The 18,909-nt window shown below is 26.4% G+C and overlaps 2 protein-coding genes across 4 annotated transcripts; one reads left to right on the forward strand and one right to left on the reverse strand.

Annotated features, from left to right (window-relative positions):
- Window positions 1–745: 745 nt before the first annotated feature.
- On the reverse strand, window positions 746–3,604 carry LOC113557218 (peptide chain release factor 1-like, mitochondrial). The gene is made up of 7 exons (XM_026962607.1): window positions 3,179–3,604; window positions 3,002–3,087; window positions 2,735–2,918; window positions 2,483–2,646; window positions 1,369–1,486; window positions 1,153–1,289; window positions 746–1,060 (listed from the first exon to the last, which is right to left on the reverse strand). The coding sequence occupies exons 1-7, from the start codon at window positions 3,480–3,482 to the stop codon at window positions 851–853; spliced, it is 1,203 nt and encodes a 400-aa protein (XP_026818408.1). The 5' UTR covers window positions 3,483–3,604; the 3' UTR covers window positions 746–850.
- A 3,523-nt stretch (window positions 3,605–7,127) lies between these two features.
- LOC113556242 (neuroglian-like) lies at window positions 7,128–17,852 on the forward strand. Of its 3 annotated transcripts, XM_026961069.2 has the most exons (20): window positions 7,128–7,296; window positions 8,674–8,789; window positions 10,398–10,527; window positions 10,596–10,711; window positions 12,622–12,815; window positions 12,898–13,031; window positions 13,100–13,261; window positions 13,348–13,538; window positions 13,660–13,935; window positions 14,002–14,182; window positions 14,249–14,340; window positions 14,404–14,684; window positions 14,762–15,130; window positions 15,196–15,430; window positions 15,495–15,613; window positions 15,725–15,911; window positions 16,125–16,392; window positions 16,464–16,634; window positions 17,083–17,255; window positions 17,633–17,852. In XM_026961069.2, the coding sequence occupies exons 2-20, from the start codon at window positions 8,714–8,716 to the stop codon at window positions 17,668–17,670; spliced, it is 3,393 nt and encodes a 1,130-aa protein (XP_026816870.1). In that variant the 5' UTR covers window positions 7,128–7,296; window positions 8,674–8,713; the 3' UTR covers window positions 17,671–17,852. The 3 variants fall into 3 exon arrangements, 2 of the variants coding, with proteins under 2 accessions (XP_026816870.1, XP_026816871.1); XR_003405469.1 differs by lacking the exon at window positions 17,633–17,852 and having other exon boundaries at window positions 16,125–16,381; window positions 17,083–17,219; XM_026961070.2 differs by lacking the exon at window positions 8,674–8,789.
- Window positions 17,853–18,909: the final 1,057 nt, after the last annotated feature.

Genomic DNA, 18,909 nt, shown 5'->3' on the forward strand with positions numbered 1-18,909 from the left:
TTCATAATAATATATAAACAACCAAATCTATTTAGTATGAACTAATTCATGGAATAATCTTTGATAAAAGTAATTATAAATACTATTATTATTGACTATAGGAACAATACAATTTAGTACCTATCAAGAAGAAAAGCCTTTAAAATAATAGAAAAAAATATCTTATATCCTATCTAGCTAGTGAATATGCGGTGGTCTGATGAAAATCTGTTCTACAAATCCCCATGTCTCGATGGTAGGATGTTATGTGAGGATGAACAGAATTGGTATATTCTCTTAAGTTCTCTCATTGAACAAGATTTATATCCAGCCTTGGTAAAAAGTAAATAAAATGAATTATTACTTACTATTTTAATTCATACAAACATAAGTGAGAAGAAAAATAATATTACAACAAACAATTATATAGTTATTATTCACTGATCTGGGATTACATTAGCAAGATAATGAAAATTGTATTTACTAAAATTAAAATATTATTTTTATGTTAAAAAACCAATACATTTCTCACTCTGCATAGAATCTATAGTATACATTTTAATGAAAAAATAAGTATTAATTAATTTAATATACAGTTGATAATTATATCTATAAATCTTAATAAATATAGAATCATTGACATGTATAGCATATACATCTCGATGTATAAAATAAATAATTTATTAATGTTGTAACATGGTATAGAACGGTTATCTTCTGTACCATTAAAATAATATAAAGAGAAAAGATATAATAAAACTAAGTATTATATAATAAGTTATTATTGTTTTTATTACACCAAAAATATTATTTACAATTATTCTTCAAATGTAACAATATAATTTTCAGCTCTACGTAAGTTAAAGGACATTTAACTTTTATCAGAAATACTTTCAATAAATTCATTAAAGAGTATTTGATTTGCTCTTTCTTGCAATTCAATGACTACTTTATCCAAATATTCTCTGCCTTCTAAAAACCCAACTAGGTTATGAAAACTTTTAGAAAGACGATGATCGGTGATTCGATCCTGATTAAAATTATATGTTCTAATTTTTTCTGATCTTGCACTAGAACCAACCTGATAAAAATATAATATTAAATTGTAATAATAATTAAGAATAATAATAATTATTGGTCGTTTAATCTATAATGTTCTTTTTAAGAATTTACTTGTTGTTTTCTAGCAGATCTAGTTAATGATTGTTGTTGCTCGAGTTGTTTTTTATAAATTATCGCTCTTAATTTTTGTAATGCTATTTTTCTATTTTTAATTTGTGATCTGTCTGTTTGACACTCAACTATAACACCTGATAATGAGACATATAATTATAAAACAAAATTGTCATGTAAACAAGAACTCCAAAATTATTTGAAAATGTATTTTACCTGTTGGCTTGTGGTGCATTCTAATAGCACTGTCAGTTTTGTTGACATGTTGGCCCCCTGCACCAGATGCTCGCTTAGTTTCTATAATTAAATCTCTTTCATTAATCACCACATCTAACTAAAATAAAGACATCAAATTAGTTGAATAACAAATATTTTTTTTCAATTTTAGTAAAATTAAAAAATAAGTAAATAACTGAAAAATTTAGTATTGATAATAAAATACATAAATTTAAGTACTAATTAATCAGATAATCAGATAAAAAAATATTTAATATAATTTTTAAAACTCTTAATATAAATAAATACATTAATTATTTTATAAATTTATAATTATTATAATTCCATCAGTGTTATTAATGCTATGAATGATTTAGTCAATCCCATGTTGTTTTACAATTTTTAAATTATAAATTGAGATTGGAATTATATGCATTTGCATATTAATACTGAACTTATACACTATATTGAGGATTAAAAATGTCTGCATTTTAAATGTCTTGCAATTCTAATTGCATATTTGTAGGGTTGAGGTATATTTTGTCATTAATGCATATAATGTGTGTATTTTGTACAAATTTAGTACAAATAATTTCATCTCTTATTTTTGAAAATTGGGAATTTAATTATTACTTAACTTTACTAAAAATAATATTATCAATTATTGATTAACTATTATTCGATAAACAACATTGTTAAAAACTAATTTCTCAAAATATAAATTAGTATTTTTTCATTTTTTGCATTAAAAATTTGAATTGTTTTAATTAGTCTATTGTTTTTTTATTTCAAATTTGTTTAATTTAATGTATTAAAAATTTTTATCAAAAACTAAAATAATGATTTCATCATATTTAAGTATTTTGTTAACTACAATTTTTTGATATAAAAAAAAAACAATTATTATTTTTTTTTTTCATTTCAATTAAAATAAAAATTATTAAAACAAAAATTACCAATTTTTTTTAATAGTGTAAATTTATGAACATATTTTATAATTATTTTTTCATATTGGTGCATATATATATTGACCCATTTTATTTTCATATTTGCATCATATTTACCACATGTTTAATGCATGTAATTCCTTGTCTAATTATAAATAATTAATTACTTCAGTTGGTTGAGGTAATATGGCTACTGTCACAGTACTAGTATGAATTCGTCCTGACTTTTCTGTTTTTGGAACCCGTTGAACTCGATGTACACCACCTTCATATTGCAGCAAACTGAAACAATCACTGCCTGACAGCATCAGACATGCATGACGTATTCCTCCTATCAAACCAGACATATATACAACATTAGATATACCATTAGTAAAATAATATACAATATATGTTTCTGCATTTATCTAAATATTTACCCATCTCAGTGTGACAATAATCAGCTATTTCGCTTCTCCATCCTTTATAGTATGCAAATGAATTGTACATTTCAAAAAGTTCTTGTGTGAATATCATTGCTTCTTGACCTCCAACCCCAGCCGTTATTTCTAACATGACATCTTCACAATCAAATTTCTCATTTGGAACTAATGAATTAAGAAGCTGATACATATTTCATGATTATAAATATTGTATATTTTCAATGATTTAAGTATTGAATTTTATTAGTACTATATAACACATACCTCTAATTCTAGTTTTCTCAATTGATCTTCATGAGACTTTATTTCTTTTTGTAATTGTTCGCAGAATTCTTTATCTTTTTCTTTTTCTTGATTAACAAATACAATACTATAAGTCATAAATATTTAATATTTAAATAAATGATACATTTTGTATGAAAAAGTATACATGATACTGACCTATATCAAATTCATTAAGTGATTGTAAATCAACTTTTAATAAACGTATAGCAGATATTAATGCAAACACATTAGGTTTGGACATTGTGTCAGAGTAATCTTCTGATATAAGTTTGTTTAAATATGACCGTACTCCTGAATTTCTTAACAGCTCACTAGAAATTCTATTCGTTGTCGTAGTAAAAGAAGAATATGAATGGCATACTAAGAACTGATGACTTGAAAGTGTTGACTGAACACTTTTAATAGGCCACAAAGTTCTATTATACAACCGGAATATATATCTGCTATTGAAGAACTTCATACTTGACAAAAATAACAAAATACAAACAATATGCACGATTTAAAACTAATTATTAAATGTTAAAGTACGTATTAAATTTACTAAATAAAATATCATTGTTGAAATTTAAATTAATTTTTTATTATTTATAATTTATAGTCAATGAAAAAAATCAAAAGTGAACTGAGTGAACAGACTATATTCGTTATCAAAATATATTTCAAATTGAAATTATTTTATGATAACATGATACTGACTGCTACTGTAGATAATTAATAATTATTATCCACAAGACTACAATACTAAATAAGTAGTACTTAGTAATATAGTATACCGTCAGCACGAATTAAAATATACTATAATAATAATATACATTTTAATTTGTGCAGACTATATAGATACTGCAGTGGCGGCGCCAAGATTTTTTTCTAGATAGGGCCAATGGCGGAGGCCAACAATTATAAGGAAGAGCCACAAAAGATTAAAAATGAGTTTATGTTTATTATAATTATAACTGTCTAAGGTTAGGCCAGTGGTAGGGCCAGGCATTTTTAAGTAAGGCCATGACCCTATCTTGCCCGTTCCTGGCGCCGCCACTAATATACTGCCGTGATCATGATACCGAAGCATCGACACTCCACAGTCAGCACTCAGCACAGAATAGTATAACTTAACTGTAGTACTGTTCTGTTGTGCAGGATACAACTGTAATTATTGTTTAATTCTATATTATAAAAAGTACCTAGATTAATCCACATTGATTCTGTGATGATATCCAAAGTGGATATATTCACCTCATTGATATCGGTTTAATAGTTTAATGGATATTATCACAGAATATAACAACATTAATGTGCTATTATTATGCAAGTCTTTATTGAAAACGTAGGTATAGCAAAATAAATGTTAGGTACCTACAGCTATTGCTATATCAATATAATATTATACTTTGGAAAATCTAAATAACATTTTCTTAGATTATATTTTAAAATAAACATAATTTTTCACTTATAAAATAAAAATAAGTAATAACATAAACCAATTAGGACAATAGGTATTTTACAAGTTAAGTTAAAAGCAAATTATCGTTGGGCAAAAAATGTTAGTGGCTACAAAAAAGTTACTATATACCTAGTTAGTACTAAGTTTAGCCCAAGTTATTTCACATTTCACATGCTATAGTGACTAATATTAATCACTGGCCTCTGTTTAAAATTAAAAAATTATGTATTAATGTGCAATAGATAATTTATTTTAAATTAATTTAGACATAACGCATAAAGACATTAAAGACCTATAACAATAACATCTATGATAAAATATAAATTATAACAGCAATATAATATATAAGTGTTGATGTGATGTAGAATATACGATGTATTATACTTTTATTTGTAATATACTGTAAAAACAAGAAAATGCAAACTAATGATCCAAAAAGCGTACACAACTCACGAGTCACAAGTCAAAATATTTAACCTACATTGTTGTTGCACACCAATATTATACTATTTATTAAAAGTCGACAATTAGTTCGTACAGTCGCCAGTCGGTGAATACAAGTATACAACCGCCAGCATGCCCAGCATGGGCGTATGTAAGGGTGGGCGGGGGTGGGTGTTCAAACACCCCCCGAAATTAAATAAAACAATTGTATTATTTAATACTTACAAATAAATTATTCATAATTTTATAATATTAATATAGATTTAGCCAAAAACCCCCTTCGAAAATATTTCCTACTTACGCCCATGACCGCCAGTCAAGTTACTCAATGTGGCAGTGTTACTTGTGTTACATTAGATTAAAGTAGAACGTCATTTAGGGGTGGAGGCGTGGGGCAAGTTACCTATTTGGACACCAGACGAGTCAAAACTTTTGCCCCCTCCTCTCAATTGAAAACTGAAATCATACCATTAGATTAAAGACTAACCTAATAATCTATATCAACCAAACAACAACAAGTACGGGTAACCACCGTGAAAAATACGAAATATTCACTTTTATTATGTAAGGAATTGAAATTATTATGAAATGCTCAAATTGTCAAAGTTAAATGATCAACGGTGTTTGGTCGTAACACAAATTTGTACCGACTAAAGGAGCGCTCGACTTAAACAGAGGTAATGTATGCAAATGTTATATTTTCAATGTCCAAAGGAGTGAGCTCAGTTAATATTACCCAATTCGTTCCGCAATGTATATCTCTAATTCATTTTATGCAGTTTAAACCAGGATTTGTATTTAAAATACTGTAAATATGAAGGAAAAAATGGAATTATTGAGAAATATGTAAAAACATGTAAAAACATGTATTTGTAGCAAAATATGTAAAATAAAATATAGTTAATTTCATTGGAAATCGCTTGAAACGAATTTATCACTTACCTAACTTAATTCATCAAGTCACAGTAAAAATATGCATTAATCTGAGCCCTACTCATAACATTTAATTATTTAAAAATGTATGTTTCATATGTTTCAATTTTTAAAATTGCATAATACTGAATGTAGTAATATGTAGTAAAAAAATAATTGTTGCCGGCAAACATTATATGGTAATGAAAAAATATGATGGGACCAGAAAAAAAGAAGTTAGAGAATTTACGTTACTTATTGACGTATTTACGTATACCTATATACTACGTTATTTACGGTTTAGCAGTTTATTTTTGAATTATTTTTTGCTAATCCTTAGAATGGCAACCTAGAAAGTTAAAATTAAACATTTTAAATTTTACAATTTATTTTTTAGAAATTATTTCTTTGCAGGTTCAGACTTGTGATGGTGTTGAAAATTAATTTTTGGTACCAGGGTCTCACAAAATAAGGAGACCAGTATCAAGAATAATTTTTTCCATATGGTTGCCTATCTAAAACGCCTTGTGATCAATTTTTGTATTATAATTATTTAATTAAATTAATTTTACCATATAAATTTTATTTGGTAAATATACCATTAGTATAAACACTCAAAATTAAACAATCATATTTTATTATTAAATACTAGATGTCCCATAATCGTGCAAAAAAGTGTTACTGCTCCCCCTTCCATTTGAATAAAAAATCCTGACTATGCCACTGAAATAGCACATAATAACGTTCTTGTTTCTATAGTAATACCTATAAGTTATAAAGATTTTTGTGCACTTACGCGCTCAAAAAAAAAATAAATAAATCACGTACTTAACAGTTAACATGACGTATGCAAAATGCAATCATTTATTTAAAAACAGTAATTTAATACAGTGGGTCATTTCAGATATTAGATTGTAGAAAATGACCCCTCCTTAAATGACATCATTGATTACCTACTTATAAGTTATTATTTAATGTGTAGACAGTAGGAGTGTAACACATTTTTAGTTTAATTCCAAATTTAAGTACAAAAAAAATAATGCTTTAATGCATAATATAATATTATGTAGACTGCAGTACGTAAAACTCTGTTACGCTGCAGTAAAGAATTCACATATTTATACAACAATACTGATTATGAAAATAACGAAAACATTTACTTCCTATATTATATTATCAATTATATTATAATATGACAGTCTAAAGAAATTCTAAAAATTTTTTTTTTTTTGTAATATCTTATTTATTGTCGTTCGGTTGATATATGTGCACACGATTTTCTTTCGCTCGTCGCTCCGTTATCTCGTGTAATAATAAAATCGCACTCTTGTACGTTATATCGTTGAAATGCCGTTCACCAATTTATGATCGATTAATAAAAATTTTCGATGTCATAACATATTATACTCAATTAGGGGATCGGGCCTTTGTGAAACGTCAGAGAAACCAAAACACATTTAATATATCCTATTGTTCGGTAAGAAAAAAAAATATTATTACTTTTATTTTGTACTTTACATTATTGCATCATTGGTGTACCTACTTTCGGAGTGGAAGGGTCCACGGAGTCTGGACTTTCCTCATCTCAAATCTATTATATCCAATATGATTATGTTAAATTTTATATCTTTACGCGATTGTCAATATATATGTATATTTTTGAATTATACTATTATTATGCTTTATCGCATGGTTGCCACAGTCAATAAATTTATAATGTTTAAAAGCTGCTAGTTGCGTGTATTATAGATAACAATTTTATTTATAATACCATAATAAGATACCTAGTCAAGAAGCGAAAAGGGTATAGTGATGAATGACTGTGGTAAGATTCCTATACCTGTCTTGGCGGCGCTCTGTAGTAATAGCAAATACCACGGTTATCACTTATTTATAAGTAGATAACCACTAGATGACTGTGGTAATTAATAATTATCTATTAGTAATTACAGATTTTTATAAACTGCATTTGCGTCGGCGTGTGTGGGTCTAATTAAAATAATAAATGTAATGAATGTTGTAATCCTTTTTCGGATCTCTCTTAAACCGTGATTTATTTGCAGTCGACTAGAGACTAGACCACCGTTATTACGGACTAAGATCATATATCATCTTTGTCCGTGACCCAACGATAACAACTTATCGGAAGAAAAAAATTGTTATCTGAAATATAATAATATTACATTTATGGTATAAATGTTTAATAATATATATATTATTTTATATTCTAATTCTTTTTAATCAAAAATTATCAGTCCAAAAATTTAATTCAACAAAAAAGGATTGTCTGCTCGAATGAATATCTTCTTACAATTTTGTCAATCTTTGTATACCCACAACACTTTTGTGCTGTGTACGCTTAGGTACAGTGCTTACACGACTGTCACGTTGCTCAGTTTTCTGCCGAATTAACAAAAATCCGCAGTTCATGCAAGAGTTTAAGAGTTCACAAGAGTTCATATAGGTTAAGTTAGGTTGAGGCTATAACCTTAATATATTTTCCTTATTAATCTGTTTAATTTCCCATACACAGCTAACCTATAATTATATATGCTAAGTGTTTACAATTTTAAGTGGCGTATAATAAATATAAATTTACATTAATTAATATTTAAAAAAAACAAATTTAAATTGAACTGTAATACATGTTCTATTTTTAAGTATCTACTATTTTTTCGTTTCAAATTTTTTACAATTTCTGTTATTATTTTACCAATTAATGTTCAAAATGTAAAGTGCAAGTCTTTTGTAGTTATTCATTTTTAAATCATTGTATAACATTATTATATGATAAGAGATTAAGTAAATTGAATTAATAATATATAAATCAAAACAATTTTTTTATAATTTTTAGCTTATTCAATATAATATTTTTGGAATTTAAATATATCAAAATGTACAGAAATTCTCAATATTTGCTGTATTCGACTACATTACTGTTCTCATTTCTCGTAACTACTATATCTATAAGTAAGTATATTTTATCTTTACATTATAAGTTTAATAATATTTGAAATCCGCACCAAATTTGTGATTTTAACCTTTTAGGTGTTAAAAGAAAATTTGGGTTATTGAATTCGGCGTTATTCGGGTGTTTCAGATTAACAAACTTTTCTGGTTACGGTTAAATATAAATTTATTTGTGTTAATAAGGGTTGTTCGGGTGTTAAAAGGACCTATGTTTTATATAAATTAACATGACATTTTCTATGCGAATTTAAAGCAAATATAATAAAAAAAAAATATACTTACTATTAATCAGTCATTTTTCACTGATATATAGCACTCATTTTTTATATTTAATAATAATTCGGGTTTCGGGTTAACACAAATATAATTCTGGTTTTTGGTTAATTTGGGTGTTAATTTTTTTAATCGGGTGTTGTTTAGTACGAGTTAGGGTTTTGCAATTTATTCGGGTTAATTCAGGTTTTCGGTTTCTGGTTACGTTTGGGTGCAAAGTTAAAATAATATTGCTATTCTGGCCTATTCATAAACTCCATGGAATAGTTGATAAAAAATCAAACATTGTTTTACTTATAAGCATAGTGCTTAGCTATATACTAAAATAGCGCATATCTGTATATCTTGTTGATGCTGTGAAACTAAGTCAATACGAAAACTGAATTGTAGGTACATTATAAGATCAAATATAATATAATATGCTGATATTATGATTTATATTAACTATGCATTTTTTAAAATACAATCTTTTGATTATTATCATTATTAAAAATATAATTAGGACCTAGAAATTTTTACACACATAAAAAAAATACGCCTAATCAAACGAAATCTTATGGCCAATATTACTTAAATTTAAATTAAGTTACTATACATGATATGGACCGAAAATAATTTTAAAAATTAATTTTTTGACCTTTCCAAATTTCTAGTGGTGATCACTAATCTATTACTACCTATTACTAAGATCTTTACAATTTAAAGTTTTTAAATTCAATAGGAAGTTGTTGTCATAATAATATAATATCGTATATTTATATGACGTATAATCAAACAAATAATGTATTCTATAATTTTGATTATTTTTTTTTTTTTTATAATTATTTGTATTAATAAATCATATGTTAAGGTATTGTAATATTTTTATGTTTATTTTTACTTTTCTGAAACTTTTTTGCATTTCTTGATTATTTTATTACTAATATTTGTTTACTTAATAATTTACTAAAACGTATAATTGCCAGTTTTAACTGAATTTAATAAACATTTTTAATGAGTTTTTTTTTTTTTTATTTAATACATCACTATTCATTATTATTTTACTATGCGGATTGTTGATGAACAGATTACGGAACAAGTTTCGTACAAGATACTAGATTTCCGTGTCTTTTAAATAAAAGTTATCTATAATACATATAGGTAATTATGCAATGTGCGAACCCGTGAAGGGTGAAAAATTAAGTTTTGCATTGTGAAATGAATAGCATTTCTATAGGTACATTTTACGTTAAATTTATATGACATTATTATATACTATATGATATTATGATGTATAGGCATATAAATATAAATATCATTTATAGTATATACTATTATTGAATAATATAATTCTAGTTCAATCGCCACCAAATATCGTTAAAGAACCATCTGTTGATGAATTACTATTTCAAGTAGCTACTGATCAATATGAAAATGATAAACCATTTATTATCGATTGCGAAGCAGAAGGAGAACCTGCTCCGAAGTATTATAAATTATTAAGTTAAGTCTTATAAAATAAGTTTTTGAAAAATAACCGTTTTTTTGTTAAAGATATCGTTGGATGAAAAATGGTAAGAACTTTGATTGGCAAGCATATGATGACAGAATAGCTCAACAGCCTGGTTGTGGTTCACTCGTTGTTACCAGACCTAGAGATGAAGATTTTGGTAAGTCTTAGCTTATTTTTAAAATAATAAAAAGTTAACTATTTAAGTAGTATTTATTAAGTAATGTATGAAGTAGTTTTATTAATTAAACATTTTTGGAATATAAATTTATATAATATTTTAATCTTCAATCTTCTTCCCATTTTTGTACAGACTAAGGAATTTCCGTAACATCAAGTAGGTTAAAAATGTTGTTTTTTTTTAATTTAATAATATGGTAAAAACTTATGTGATAATTTTTTAGATTAAAATTATAGTAGTCTAATATAATCTGTTTATTATGTCTATTATGGTCTGTCTGTTTAATGTTTCATTGCTATCTTTTTCGTGGTTATGATTTATAACGTGTTCAATAATTATTCATTACATTATTTGTATTTAAGTGAATACATGCTTTACAATCCTTTTTAGTACGTCAATATTGATTATTTAATTAACATTATTTTTTAAACATTTATGGAAACGAAATTTATATCTATCTATTACATATAAACTACGATTTTTCTCACTACACAGTTTTCATTTCATTAGCCATTAAAAAAAAGTAAAACACAAACAAAATTAGAATTGAAATCCGTTGGTGGTGAAGGGTTCTCAATGGTAGAAAAGTGACGGCTTAGATGTATAACTGTATACTGGTATTGGTATACTGTATTTGGTATTTTGGTATCTACTATCTACATTGTACTATTATTATTAAACAGTCAACAAGTCATCAACTAAGATAAAAAATTATATTGATATATTATATATTATGACTGCTAAAGTGTTGAATAATATTAGGATGTGGGCAAAACTAATAGGGCTGCAACTCGAAAATTACACAAAAAAACTAGGGCCACAATTTGGGTAAAATGTTTTTTCTTTGATACTTTAGATATCTTTGAGACGCAACTAATATGCAGTCGTACCTGAATGGTTGCAAGCACAAGTCTGCGTAATGTAGATATTCAGCGTTTGATCGGCAGGCCGTTAAAAATTAAAATAGATCAACTGATTATAATTCAATGTTCTGAAAAATTTCTAAAAAATTCTGAACGAAAATTCAATGAAAACGTACCTAAATATTATTACTATTATTATATTGATGGGTATTATCATTAGTTATTAATATTATAGTTATAGATTATAAATTATATAATTTACTATAATTATGATTATAGATATAGTTATATATTAAAATTTCTTATTTTTTTGAAATTTTGGGTTTTGCTCTACTAAGTCCCCCCTATTTGGATCTAGAATAATTGGTCCCCGACTTAGAAGTTAAATAAAAAATATTTTTTTATCTTTAAACATTCTTTAAAATGTATTTTTAATGATATAATACTTTTAGAATATAATAACAGTTATTTGTTTAAAAAAAAAATAAAAATGAACATAATAATATAATAATAAATTAATAAATAATATTATTATAGTCGAATAAAAAAATAATTTAGGTATAACATAATAATTTCAATTTATGAAAATCTTGAAAGCCTACACAAATAATTCAAAAGATCATATTTTGAAAAGTTATTTAATAAGTTAATTAATTATTTGTATCAATTCAATAACATTATAAATATTTGGAAGTTTAATTCTAACAATATTTTTAAATTTATTATTGAATGTTTCAGATTTTGTTATTAAAATACATAATTTGTTTACATTTTATATTGCTTCAAAGCTTAAAAATTGAATACAAGGTTATTCTAAAAGTATTGTATTATTGAAAAAACATTTTAAAGAACGTTTAATGATAAAAAAATATTTTGTATTTAACTTTTAAGCCGGGGACTAATTGTCCGAATATAAAATTATGACGGGGACCAATTGTCCGCATACGACTTTTTTTTCGCGGGGACCAATTGTCTGCATACCCCCCTATTTATATCCACTTAGTAAAAACTATTTTATTTTCTTAGGACAATATCAGTGTTTTGCTGAAAATACATGGGGTATAGCTACTACTAAATCTGTGATGGTTGTGAAGGCTGAACTAAATTCGTTTAACAATGAACCAAACATCTATATTGATGCTCAAGAAGGTGAGCCATTTAAACTGACTTGTCATCCTCCGACTGGATGGCCTAAACCAATTGTAAATTGGATAAAAAAGGTAAACGCTAATAATAGTGTTATTTATTATAAAAGGGCATATTAAAACATATAGTTAATGACTATATTTCATATAAATTCAGGTAAAAGATGACAGTATAAAAATTGCTGATAACCATAGAATGACGACAGACCCAGAGGGTAATCTTTGGTTTTCAAATGTAACGCGAAATGACGCTAGCTTTACGTATTATTGTTCTGCCAAGTCGTTGATAATGTATAAGCATTTGTAATATTAATAAAAAAAATTATATCATAATAGTCTAACTTAATTGTAATTATTAGGAATGAATATAAATTAAGCAATCCTGTAAATGTGAATGTTATTCAAAATGCTGAAATATTTTTACAAAATAAATATCCACCTATTCGACAATATGTATCCAGAAGGAATGAAGTAGCATTGTTGAATAAAAAAATTGAATTGTTTTGTATTTATGGCGGAACGTATGTAATACGATTAATATCCCATACTCTTATTGATTAATACCTATATAAATGTAATTTCTTATTTTTTTACTTATAACTTACAGCCCATTGCCTCAAACTATTTGGTTTAAAGATGGAATACCTATACGATTCAATAAACGGATTATTTTAGAAAATTATGGCAAAAGTTTGACTATTTGGAAAGTAAATTTTGAAGATGGAGGAAATTATACGTGTGAAGTTAGCAATGGTGTGGGGTTACCCGAGTCGTATAATATTTTACTTGATGTCATGGGTAGATACTGCAATAATAATAATATGATGTAGCAGTTATAATAATATGCTATTATAAGAACAATTATTGTTAATTGTTATAAATAAGTACAAAATATGTACTAAATAGTTTTAATTAACAGCTGTACCGATTTTCACTGTTATTCCACAAATTGTGGAAGGAGGCGAAGGAGAAACTGCAGTTATTAAATGTGAAGCAAGTGGAAATCCACAACCATCAATTAAATGGATTCATAATGGTCGTCCACTGAGTGAAGTATCACCAAATCCAAGACGTTTTGTCACTTCTAATTCTATTACAATTACACCATTGACTAAGTATGATACTGGAAATTATGGTTGTAATGCTACTAACAGTATTGGATATGTTTACAAGGATGTTTATATTAATGTATTAGGTGTGTTCTAATGAATTATTAATATATGTACCTGTTATGATATTAATAATTATTATATAATAATAGCTTTGGCTCCTGAAATCACTGAACTTCCACTTAATGTAAAAACTTTTGATGGTAGTACTACTACGGTAATTAAATGTAAGCCATATGGAGTACCTAAACCACATGTAAAGTGGATAAAAAACGATATAGAATTAACTGGTGGACGATATTCAACATTAGATAATGGTGATTTACAAATAAGGTTAGTTAAAAAATATAGGATTTAAATTTGAGAATATAAAACCTAATCTTTATTTTTTTTTTTCAGTAAAGTTAGTTTTATTGATGCTGGGATTTATACTTGCATTGCTACTAATAATTATGGAACTGCAAGTGCATCTGGAATACTTACTGTTAAAGGTGCACAATTTATAGTGTACATTTTAGTACTATAAAATTAAAATAACCACAATTTGTTTGTAGAACGTACAGAAATTATCACTGAACCTGAAGACAATGTGGTTATTGCTGGATCAGTGGCAATATTTCATTGTGTAGCAACTGCAGATCATTCTTTGCATCTTAACATTGACTGGTTAATTAACGGTGAACTTATAGATTATGACACCCAAACTCGTTTCGTCAAAACTAATGACTATTCTTTGATTATTACTAAAACTATTGAATTGGACTCTGGAATTTATACATGCTTAGCTAAAACTGAGTTGGACCAAGTTACAGCTAATGCCACCTTTATTGTTCAAGTAAAGAATCATTATTTACAGATAAGCTCATTATGATGTGTATTCATACATATTTTATGTCATACATAATTTATTAGGACAAACCAAATCCACCAACATTATTGGAAATTATTTGTAATAAAATAAATGCAGTTGTAAAATGGCGACCTAATGGAGATAATCGTGCACCTATACTACGTTATGTTATTGAGTACAATACCAGTTTTGAACCTGGCACTTGGTTAGTTGCATCAGATGATGTATCTGCAGCTGATCTCATGTTTATTGTACCAATGACACCATGGGCAAATTTTACATTTCGAGTGATTGCAATGAACAAAATTGGTAAGTCAAATCCATCTTTACATTCAAGTGTTTGTACCACTCAGCCAGATGTACCTTTTAAAAATCCAGAAAATATTGAAGTTTATGGTACTAAAGCGTCTAACCTTGTTGTTCATTGGACAGTAAGTAATTATCTAATTAAAAAAATAATGATGAAATTTAATACAACTAATTTAATAATGTTAAGCCAATGCCAAAAATTGCTCATAACGCTCCTGACTTAAGATATAAAGTTTATTGGAAACAAGATATGCCTGGAAAAGTCTGGAATATAAATGAAACATCAAATTATACTATAAATGAATTAGTTATCCCAAATCAACCGACATACAGACGTTATAAAGTAAAAATAGTTGCATTTAATGAAAAAGGTGAATCTAATGGATTTCAAAAAGAAGTCATTGGATATTCAGGCGAAGATAGTAAATTAACTTATATTTGTTTACTGATGCTATTTTTATAGTAACTAACCAAGTTATTTTACAGTTCCAGTTGATATACCTAAAAATCTAACTGTTTTAAATGTTACTGGAAGTAAAAGTGCTATATTGAGTTGGGAACCTGTGTCACCTGAATCTGTAAAAGGAGACTTTAAAGGCTACAAAGTAAATTTATATTATATTCTTTTTACATTAAAATATTTGTATTTATGTGTATTATGTTAATATATATTTTCATATTGAATCATCAAAATAATGTGATATTTAATAATATAGATCCAATTTTGGGCTGATAGAGATGGAGAAGATAATAAGATTGAAGAGAAAGTTAGTTTTGATAAAACAACAATGGAAATTAAAAATTTTTTTCCAAATGCTAAAAATTATGTATGTATTTTTGCATACAATAGTCGTTTTAATGGACAACATAGTCCGTCAATATTTTTTAATACACCTGAAGGAGGTACTTAATTCATTTTGTAATATTTGTATATTTTATTTTAGTCATTATTGTAATGTTATGTAATGTTAATTTTTTTAACTTGTATGTAATAATTTGTTCACCTATATAGATGAATATATATATATACATATATATCTTCTACCAAGATGAATTTATACATTATTTTGTTATATATAAAAATTACTAACTAGGGCAATATTGTATGTTTTTAAGTCCCTGAGCCTGTTAATGGAGTAGAGGCTAAACAATGGGGTTCTTCCGCAATTCTTTTAAGTTGGCAACCACCAGACAAAGCTAATGGGGTATTGACCGGCTACGAGATTTCATATGAATCAATGACTCAACAAGGGGTTGGCGAAAGAGTACAACGTCCATCTATTACCAATCCTAAACAGACTATTGCCAAATTGACTTCATTAAAACCATCAACTAATTATCGAATTTACATCAAAGCAACTACAAAAGCTGGTGTTAGTGAACCGTACGTAAATAATTTGTGTAGGTATTTTATATTATATTTGAAATACTTAAATCATTTTTTTCTCTCAATAGATTTTTTATCGAACAGCAAACCAAATCTCCTTTACCAGTAGACTCTAAACTAGATAAGCCAGTGTTCAGTTATGTACATAAAGCATACAATAAAGTTTTTGATACAGTTTGTATTTTATGGACACCAAACCTTGAAGGAAACCCAGGATCTCACTTCTTTGTGAAATACAAGTAAAAATATGAATATTAAATTTATAATTTATGTATACATTTGAGGTAGTTATATCAATAGTAAATGTGAAATAAAAGATTTAATTAGTATACTAAAAATATTGACACTTCTTGGAACATTCTATTTGTAATTGATGTTTATACATGAACATTTTTATAAAAAATATTCTGCACCAGATTATTTAATTAAGTGTATATTGATGTTTGATAAAGATATTGTCTTTCATAGATAAACAAGAGTAAAACTAAGAGAGTAAAAATGGATAGTTTAAATTATTAAAGTTACGTGTTCTAGAAATATTTTTCCAAATTAATGTTAATATAATAGATATTTTTAGAAATAATGGGTGTTCATTGTATCTATATATCTATACTATATAATATGAAACCAATTTGAACAAAGGTAAAAAAGTATTAAAATAATGTTAGTTAATAAATTGTTTCATAGACTTAAATCTGACTACTTGTATGAAGAAACTAAACATGAATTTGACAAGAATTTTATTAATGTAAAAGGTTTGAAACCAGGAAAATTGTATGAATTAATTGTAGTTGTTGTTGATGGAGATATCACACAAGAATCTGATATTGTTGAAATTGAAGCTTTAAGCAATACAGCAGGTAAATTGTTATACATTTATCGTAATAAGGCTTTTGAAGTATCTTACGTATTATGTTTCTTCATACACAATGTGTATTGCACACACACACACACACACATATATATTATAGTATTATTACTATTTTTTTATAGTATATTCTTCCACTGATGTAAAAAATCATACTAAATCATACTTAGCTAAAATCTTCATTACACTTAGAGCACTTTCAGCGTGTCATATCCAATATTGCTTCTAAATTTTAAAATAACAAATAATAATATTACTATACTATATACATTTTTAGTACTTTTTTTTTAAATTTGGTAAGAATTTTAATAATATGTTGAAAAATAACCAACTTTATTATTCATCTAATAGTTTCATTATTTTATCTAGGTATCATAGAAGCAGAAGAAACAACTGCATGGTTCTAAATCCATTCAAATAAAAAGAAATTAATTAAAAAACACATAAACATATCAATTATTGGGAAATCTAAATGATTTAATCACCATATTTTTTTACCTATAAGCTATCATTGATTAAGTTTATATTTTATTAATTATTCTACTTACCTAACTTACCTATGTAATTAAATTAAATATATTCAAACATAGCCAGGTGTAATTATTAAACATTCCAGCTAGAAAATTAACATTTTTTATTTTTTGTTGAGGTGTGAGGTTTTAATACACTTTATTTGACATGTACCTTCCTATAAAATTCAATATCAAAATTGTAACTGAATATTTTTTTTTATTCAAAATATTTATATTGAAATAGAACTTTTAGAAAATAATTTGCAAAAATTGAATGATGTATAAAAATAAATAAATACTACTTGACTGAATTCAAGGTTTCTCATAATTATTCCATATTGTAATATATAACACAGTTTTTTTAAAACATTTTAAGTTCAAACTTAGACGAAATTAAATAGGTATTTAGACTTGGTGTTTCCAACCTTTTTAGATGTGCAGACCACAAATTTTGTTAATTTGTTGTATTTTAAAAGTATTCATGGCTACATACTTGAAACTTTTAACTTCAGTATAATGAATATTAATTTAATAATTTATTATTATTTATTATACCTATTAAATATTTAATACATACAGTGATATTTTAAAATGTAATGTTTTTACAAAAATTATTTCTACCAATTATTACTGTATATTACTAAATATTAAATAAATTACTTTAACATATATTAAAAAAATTAAGCTGACCAAACATCTTCGCTCAGAATTATTTTCTTATATCAATATGCAATGGATTTTTGTAATTGAATTCAAATTGAAGACAGACATTTATAGTAGTAAATTATTTCTCAATGATAAGGATACCACCTACATTCATAGGCGTAACTGGACCTCTAAAACGTGGGGTACTAAAACTGTTGACAGTTTACCAAGGTTAGGTTAAATTATTATAATAATAATTGTTAGGTATAAAAACAAGAGGTGCTAAATTTTAACTTGGCGGGTGCTAAAGACCTTTTTGCAGCTGTATACCTCCATCCAAACCAACACCGTTAGTAAGCATGGAGGGGAACGCACCAACTACCGGCGTCTACCAGCGTAACACCTGGAAAGCCAGGTGGTACAAGTACCCAAGCCGCCAGAGGCACCATGCGAACCGGCAAATTGAACATGCAATATTTTCTGTTAAAT

This window comes from Rhopalosiphum maidis, chromosome 4 (genome assembly GCF_003676215.2).
Source record: "Rhopalosiphum maidis isolate BTI-1 chromosome 4, ASM367621v3, whole genome shotgun sequence".
In the NCBI taxonomy this organism is placed as follows: domain Eukaryota; kingdom Metazoa; phylum Arthropoda; class Insecta; order Hemiptera; family Aphididae; genus Rhopalosiphum; species Rhopalosiphum maidis.

Coding starts and splice junctions, on each gene's coding strand:
- LOC113557218 (XM_026962607.1), bottom strand. CDS start 3,482: ATGAAGTTCTTCAATAGCAGATATATATTCCGGTTGTATAATAGAACT. Junction 3,088..3,178: donor ACTTAATGAATTTGATATAG/GTCAGTATCATG, acceptor TTGTTAATCAAG/AAAAAGAAAAAGATAAAGAA. Junction 1,061..1,152: donor GATCTGCTAGAAAACAACAA/GTAAATTCTTAA, acceptor TATTTTTATCAG/GTTGGTTCTAGTGCAAGATC.
- LOC113556242 (XM_026961069.2), top strand. CDS start 8,714: ATGTACAGAAATTCTCAATATTTGCTGTATTCGACTACATTACTGTTC. Junction 15,131..15,195: donor ACCTTGTTGTTCATTGGACA/GTAAGTAATTAT, acceptor AATAATGTTAAG/CCAATGCCAAAAATTGCTCA. Junction 15,912..16,124: donor TTTTAATACACCTGAAGGAG/GTACTTAATTCA, acceptor TATGTTTTTAAG/TCCCTGAGCCTGTTAATGGA.